This window comes from Ruditapes philippinarum, unplaced genomic scaffold (genome assembly GCF_026571515.1).
Source record: "Ruditapes philippinarum isolate M1 unplaced genomic scaffold, ASM2657151v2 ctg19494_1_1_1_1, whole genome shotgun sequence".
NCBI lineage: Eukaryota > Metazoa > Mollusca > Bivalvia > Venerida > Veneridae > Ruditapes > Ruditapes philippinarum.
Window position 1 is genome coordinate 1 of NW_026866528.1, and position 8,258 is coordinate 8,258.

The window sequence follows — 8,258 nt, forward strand, 5'->3', positions numbered from 1 at the left end:
GAAATAATCTTAGGTTTGTTAAACTTAATTGGGACATTTCTCATGGTCAATTGATTTTGTGGACAACTTGTCAAAGTTCAAGGTCACATTGACAATTAGGTTAAAATCTTTGTCTTTGGATGAAATAATAGTCTAGATTTGTGAAACTTAGTAGGAACATTGCCCGTGGCCAGTAAATGATTACTGTTCAATATGAGGTAATTAGGTTAAAAGCCAAAGTAACGATGACACGTAGGATAAAATTCAATTCCGATCAACAACTTGAGATGGAAGTCTTGAGCCTTGGTTTCTGAAATTTGGTTGGAACATTGTCCATGGCAAGTTGATGAACTGTATTCATTTTAAGATCATTGAGTCAAAATGTCAATGTCATAAAATATTTATGTAAAATCCGTGTCTTATCAATAACTTCTTGTTTTTTTAATGAGTCCTACCAAATTTACATCTTACGACAGCATAAATAATACTCAGACACGTGAAACTCTTCTTTCTTTATAGAATATAATTATCTTCCCTTTTACACGAACCTATTATCTGTCCGTTTTTTTGTCGCTAGTTTACAATATAATAGTATATGTGTATGATGACAAAGAAACTAACTAAAATCTCTTTGTACAAAGCTATCAGAGGTAAACATAACATGCTGTCGAAGTTATCAAAGGCAAAATTGACATTAGGCAAACTTGATCAACGAAATGATCAACCGCAAATGCGAAAACAGTTGATTTTTTTTATTAAGTGAATAAGTAATAACTGATATTATTTGTTCCAGTACAGGACAGATTCAATCCACGACTTTTGCTGTTCTTATATACGTTAGGGACAGCAATTACCATTGGGTTATTGCCATGGATACCCGAGTTTATTGTCATGGTAATTATTCGGGTCATTAATGGAATATGTATTGGAGGCCAAGACACAGGTATACTTTACATGTAATTTGATTTTAAGTTTCTTCCTTCATATACCTTTTAGTTTTGTAGATACCTTTTAGTTTTGTATGTGACACAATTTCAAGACTCACAGTGCTTTCCTAGTGAAATCTATCGTTTCATACATGTACAACACACGTCTTACCTAGTGTACTTAACCAGCTAACCAGAACTAACAGTTCATTGTATTGTGTCCGCGAAGTTAACGGGGTGAAATTACATGAACAAGGTTTTTTTTATCGTGCATATCTAGTGACGCAGGAATGTGAAAATAAAATAACGCTGGCATTTTGCAATGAGCAGTAAATTATTAAAATATTTTTTTCCAGGATCACAAAAAAAGATCAGACTAACCTTAACCCTCATCCATAAATGACCTTGAACTTCAAGGTTAAATGTCTAAATTTGGCTCGGTTTTCATTTCTGATTTTTGCTTTTAGTGGCTATAAGTTTGTTATTTTTAAAAGGATTGTCTTCAAATTTGAACATAATAATCTTTAAGGACAAACCTTTAAGTTAATCAGACAGACCTTGACTTATAAAAGACCTTGACATTGAAGGTCAAATTATTGAAATTTTCATATATTTTTGCTGTAACTGGATATAACTTTGTTATTATTGAATGGATTGATTTAATATAATAACACAAAATTCTTAAGGATAAGACCTTTATGAATGTATATCAAACTCAAATTGACCTTGGTCCATATATGACCTTAACCTTGAAGATTAATTTGAATTTTTACTATGATTGACCAATAAATGGATTATTCGGCGAGTCTTATACATGTATGATTTGGAATAAGTCCATGATTTACTTCGGAATGACACAAATTATTTTGCGTGTAGTCAATAAAAATAGAAGTACATAAAACATCAGTTTTAAACTTCGTGACCAATTTTAGTTTTCTTGCTTTGTTCTTCAAATGGAAGACTATGTTTGTTTTTTTTATCTCCGTATACAAATAATGGACGGTGCAACTGTCTGTAGTTTACGCAAAAATTAAGTCATGCGTAAACACGTTGTCTTCACCTAAAGGAGAACTGTTTCGTATTTGGACAAAACGCATCAGTGTAAGAGCTGTTGCATTGCACTGTCATAAAATATCTGAATTTTCCAATATACCCATTTTTTGACTTTAAGAAACTTAGAAACAGGTTCGTATTGAAGAAAATATAAATGTAAGTTGTGTATTATTCTTTTGAGATGATTTGGATAGTGTTGTGTGGACATAGTTCTGGAATAGCCCCCTTTGAACATATTAATATCGACGAAATACAAAAATCGCCATCAAAACAATAGTGATGTCGTCAATCATCTCAAAATATGGTTGAAGTATAATGTCTTAGCAGCCGTTATCGGTTATTCATTTATATTTGATTTACTATAGAATATTTTAGTCAGTTAAGTTACCATGTTACTCATTTCGGCCATTAAGCGTCGGCGTTACTTTTGCACGATTCCTGTGTTATTTTCGCATTCCTGCGTTTTTTTTATATACGCGGTATTTTACAAAATAGTAACCAAAATATCGTCATCGACACTGTACTACTGGCACACAGCTGTACTTGACTTTCAACACCAGACCTGAAGAAGAAATTTCTAAATTTCACCATTTTTAGCTCGACTTTTGTCGAGGAAAAAATAGAGGTATTACAGTCATGTCGGCGTTCTCGTTGCCGTCCGCAAACTTTATTTAAGGTTGATCGTAACTTCTTTGTTAGTGTATTGTCATCTGAATTTAGCTATTTTTGCTTTTATTGCCTAATTCGTTGTTATTTTTGAATGGACTGTCTTCAAACAACACACATTTTTGAATGGACTGTCTTCAAACACCACACAATCTTTAATGATAGGCCTTCAAGTTAACCATACAGACCTTGACCTTTACTCATAAATGACTTTGACTTTGAAGGTCAATTTATTGAAAATTTAGTTTCTTGTTTGCTGTAACTTTATTATTACTTTGTTACGTATTGACTTCATATTAAGACACAGGATTCTTTAGGATAAGACCTTCATGTACATCAAATTTAAATTGACCGTGGCCGGCTCATTTATGACCTTGACTTTGAAGGTTAAACTGTTGAATTTTTACTGATTTTTGCTATAATTGATTGTAAAAAATGTGAATAAAGATTAACAAGGCCAAGCAACTATCACAGAACGCAGCCTCCGACACAATCCACTTACACCAGTAGAGCGCCTAGAAGGTACCGAACTAAAAGTTGAGAGAAGACACAAGGGCGGTGAAAGGAGGGGGTTTTGTAATAAGTTAAATGATAAGAGCTTAAAGGGACCAATACGAAAATTAAAGGGACAAGGGATTAAGGGGAAAATGAGGGGTTGGGAGGGGGGTAGAGCATACGGAATAAGGGCGGTAATGGAAAGACAAAAGATACTGTAAACGACAATATAACAAGATAGGACATCACAAAACATGCAAACATTCAAAATATTTAACAATACATGTACACAAAACATACATGTGAAGGAACACAGAGGAACGGTCAGTAGTAATAACACCACTGGGAAGTTTAAACCGGTTTTAGGCGCGCCAAACCTCACTCTTAGTCCCAATATGTTCCTATATGACGAGACAGTGTAAATAAAACGAATCCCCGCCAATTGAAAATCTAACAATTGTCATGGACGAAAAAACCCACATAAATGATCATGTAAATATGTACAAAAAGGTACCACCCAATGACCATAACAAAAGTGCTCAATGCCTTAAAGGAATACAGAGCAACAAGAAAATCGCATACAAGGGCCCGACGAAGCAAGACAAAATACGTAAATCAAAACAATTCTGTCTGAAAGGCTTTAAGAACTGTCCATCATGAGTCTTTCACTTGGTCGTCAGCTGCAATTAAAAGAGGAAAGCGTAGCGTCTAACTGTACTAAGCATGCGGTATGCATTAAAATAATTGGATCATTGTCTCTTTTAATAAATTGTTAAGACAGCAGAAACATTACTATGACTCATGATCCTTAGAAGTTTGTAACCACAACTACATAGAAATCAGGCGTGCTAATATCTTGTCGTAAAACAGTTTTTAAATTGCAATTAGATTTTAAAATTAAATCTGAATTACGATGGAAGAACTTTGTAAATATTTTCGTAATTTATGATAGCGATAGCCTTGTTGAAGATGTTTGCCAGTAATAAATAAATTGCATTTATTAAAATCATCCACACGACTGTACGCCCTAGCAAATTTAATTAACCCCTGAGGTACATCTAAATGTGAATAGTTAACGATATTAAAATCAAAATAATCTCTTTTATCGTAGATTTTAGTTTCTTTAGTATTGTTAATGATAGAAATGTTTAAATCTAAAAAAGTTTTAGCAATGTCTGAAGAGTTAGTTTTATTCAATTTAAACTCAAATGGATATATTTTAGTAACCATATGATTAAAATAAGAATTATTCAAAAACAAACAGCTATGAAATTTGGACCACATGTAATTTTGAACTTTGATAATTACCAGCTGACTTAGATTTTCACTTGTGACCTACTGTCTTGTTTTTGTATGTACACAGTATGAATTCGAACCATGTTTACAACTTTAGATGTATAATTGAACTTTGATATCAGCTGATCTAGATTTTGACCTATTGGCCTACTTTCTGGTCCTTTGATGTACAACTATGAAATTTGGACCATGCGCACAGTTTTAGATTTAAAATTGAACTTTGATATCAACTGACCTTGATTTTGATTAAGTGGCCTACATTTTTGTCTTTGATGTACAGCTATGAAATTTGGATCATGTTTACAGTTTTAGATGTAAAATTGAATTTTAATATCAGCTGATCTAGATTTTGACATTGTGGCCTATTTTCTTGTCCTTTGATGTACAGCTATGAAATTTGGACCATGTACACAGTTTCAGATGTAACATTGAACTTTGTTATCAGCTTATCTAGATTATGACCTTGTGATATACTTTAGCTGTTTTACTTTGTTCTATTATTTTCTTCTTAAACATTTATTTAAACGTTTTATTTGTTCGCTTTTGGGGGGAAAAGTCGAGCGTTGCCCCCGCCCAGCGATGCTCTTGTTTTAAGAAAAGTAGAGCTATTATTATAATCATGGTGTCGATGATGTTGCTGTTGCCGATACCGTCCGAAAACTTCAACGTTGGTCAAATATTTTATTAATTTCTAAACGGATTGCCTTAACAACCCTTTGGACAAGACCTTCAAGCTGAACTTGACCTTCACTTTTAAATGACCTGACGATCAAGGTCAAATTATTGAAATTTGCTTAAATTGTCATAACTTTATTATTTATTTATGTATTCGTCTTATTTTCGGACAAAAGATAAAACTGACATGATGATTAATTCATATTTGGCCTTGACTTTTTAATGACTTTGACCGTCAAGATCCAATATGATGTTTGAATTATATTTTGTTCAAGACAGTTATGTTTTCTAGGATGGCTATTATTATTTTTATATTATTTTATGCTTAATAGGCATTCATTCCATGTTATTTGCACTATGGGCCAGTGAAGGCGGCCCTTTCATCCAGATGACCCACGTGCTCACGGCTGTTGGTGGGATTATATCTCCTCTCATTACACAACCCTTTGTAAGAGAACCGAAAGGTAAATGTTCTTTACTAAACATAATAAATGGATCTCGTTGTAGTAAAACCTTTTCTACATAAAAGCTTTATCAACGTTGTAAATGTTTATTCTAGCAGTTAAGGATGGTTAATACCGGCACTATTCACTAACACATAACGCTGCGGTCTTTGTATTAATATTGCATTAATCTCATTTCTTGTATATCTCTTGCAGGGAATGTGGAACCAGGACGTAATTTATCATATGATATAACATCAGAAACAACAACATCCGCAGTTACAAACAACATAACATTTTTTCAATATAATTCAACTCTAACTAGTCTTAGCACGGGCGGTGTCACATATTCGGAAACTGTTCACAAAGAGACCCATGTTCAGTATGCTTTTCTGATTACTGGAATACTAGTTTTATCTGCAGCTGTTCCATTTCTTGTTGCTTTTCTTCGGAAACAAGCAATTCAAAAGACCATACGCCAATATAGCAATGATAGTGTTGATAAAAACAAGCTACCGAAATTGATAAAACGGATCATTTTATTTATTTTGTTTATAAATTCATTCGTTGCTACGGCGTACATTGATTTGTTTCCCAGCTTCTTAACAACGTTTGTTATGAGTCAACTAGACTGGACACAGCAAGCAGCATCCTCTCTCACTTCCCTTTATTTCGGTATGTACGCTGTTGGTAACTTTATTGGAGTCTTTATTTTAGCATACATAACTCCTACAAAACTCATTGTTACCTCCTATCTTACGTCAGGAATTTCGATAGCGGGTGTTTTACTAAGCGTTTTGTTTATACAGACTGAATTAGTTTGGGTCTCTGTAGGGCTCAGTGGTATAACAATGTCTGGAATATTGCCAACACTGTTCACAATTACACAGGAAAACGTGACACCAATCACAGCGAGGCTAGCTTCATGTCTGCTGATTTCCGGCTCCGCCGGAGTAATGGTGAATCCAATACTTTTGGGATACATGATGGAAGTGTTCTCACCAATGTGGTTTATATATCTATCTCTTGGGGAAACTGTCGTTTGCTCAATGTTGTTTGCAACAGTCTTTACATTATCAAGGCTTTATTCTGCAAAGAGAATTAAAATACACGAGACGTCTGCTCTCAACGAAGAACCAAAACCTAAGGACGATGAGGTTACAGAAGATCAAACGAAAATATATCCTCGTGGAACTCTCTTTGGTGTTTAGTTAAATATGGGTTTTAGCTCACAAGAACCGTCTGACGTCAAAATTGGTCTTCTCTAAAAGTACTTCAAATTTGGAGTGTAGCATCATAGTCAAACTGCCCAATTTACGCTATTAACTGGCCACTAAAATGGGTAAACAGAGGTCAAAATATCAAAAATCTCATTCCAGCCATTACAGCTTTTCCTATTGATTGAATGGCTGGATGATCACCAAACTTTGTCTGTAGCTTTTAAAGATAATCATCTATTAAGCTAATTTTACAATAGCTTTACACTTTTTCTCATGAACCAATGGATGAATCATCTCGTCCATAGCATTTTAAAATGCTCGTCTGTCAAGTTTGCTGTTCTAAATGATTTTGATCAGCTCAAGAGCCTTATTAGGAGCTGCAAGACCCTTCAATATGGAATTTTTTCCGCAAATCTAGTCTGAAGCATTTTATGTAGATCAAATTGCTCCAAAATGATTTGGTTACTTATTTTACGAAGACAGTAGAGCTAAATTAGAAATATATGTAAACTATTTATTTAAACTTAGTAATATAGTAAGCTTGTGATTTGCCTTTGAACTACTTTAAGCCCCCCCCCCCCACCCCCCTCTTCCACTTCCTAGGGTAAATGTTTAGGTCACTGTTTCGATAATTAGATTAAGCAAGCATGGTTTGTAGCAAGCTTATGCGGAGGCATCGCTTAATAGTTCTTTTTGACGCCACCCCAATGTCAAGGTCAAAGTCTGCTATTAAAAAGTAATTGAAAATTGGTTTCCGGACAATAACTACAGTTCAGAATCAAACATATAGCAAGCTTGTGTGGAGATAGCTCTGGACTCTTGCAATTGCTTTAAGGCCTCACATTGTCAAACCAATGTCCACTATTACTCAAAATAAAAGAAAAATGGTTTTCAAATGATAATTAGAGACAAGTATGATACATGTATGTTATAATCATAATATATATATATATATATATACATATATATATATATATATATATATATATATATATATAGTGATATAATATACTAATCATATATTTTAATTTTTTGCTGATATTTTTTGCTGATATTTTTTTATTTTCTTGACCTTTAATTTACCTCGGACATAAAGGTCAATTTCTTTTAAGTTGCTTACATTGTTATACCTTTGCTATTGATTTAAGATTTAAGATTTAATTCATACTTGGACAAAAGATCTACATGACAAAACAGACATGTTAAATTATTCTGATATGACCTTTCATTTACCTTTATTATTGAATTTTGCTGACATTGTCACAACTTTGATATTTATTGATTCATTCTTGGACAAAAAGAGCACTTAATGACAGAACTGACAATTTAAATGTGGCAATGACCTTGACCATTAAGGTCAAATAGGAAATTTGTAATCATTTGTTACTAAAATACAGTGTAAAATAGTATTCGTTATAGAGTATTCGTTACTATAATATACTTCCTTTGATGTGTTTGACTTTAGAAATAAGAAAAAGTCGAGCGTGGCCCCCGCCAGGAGGAAG

General features: G+C 33.5%; 1 protein-coding gene across 1 annotated transcript; it reads left to right on the forward strand.

Moving 5' to 3' along the window:
- The first annotated feature begins 711 nt into the window (after positions 1–711).
- On the forward strand, positions 712–7,655 carry LOC132732782 (uncharacterized). The gene is made up of 3 exons (XM_060719294.1): positions 712–922; positions 5,423–5,554; positions 5,750–7,655. The coding sequence occupies exons 1-3, from the start codon at positions 871–873 to the stop codon at positions 6,742–6,744; spliced, it is 1,179 nt and encodes a 392-aa protein (XP_060575277.1). The 5' UTR covers positions 712–870; the 3' UTR covers positions 6,745–7,655.
- The last annotated feature ends 603 nt before the right edge of the window (positions 7,656–8,258 follow it).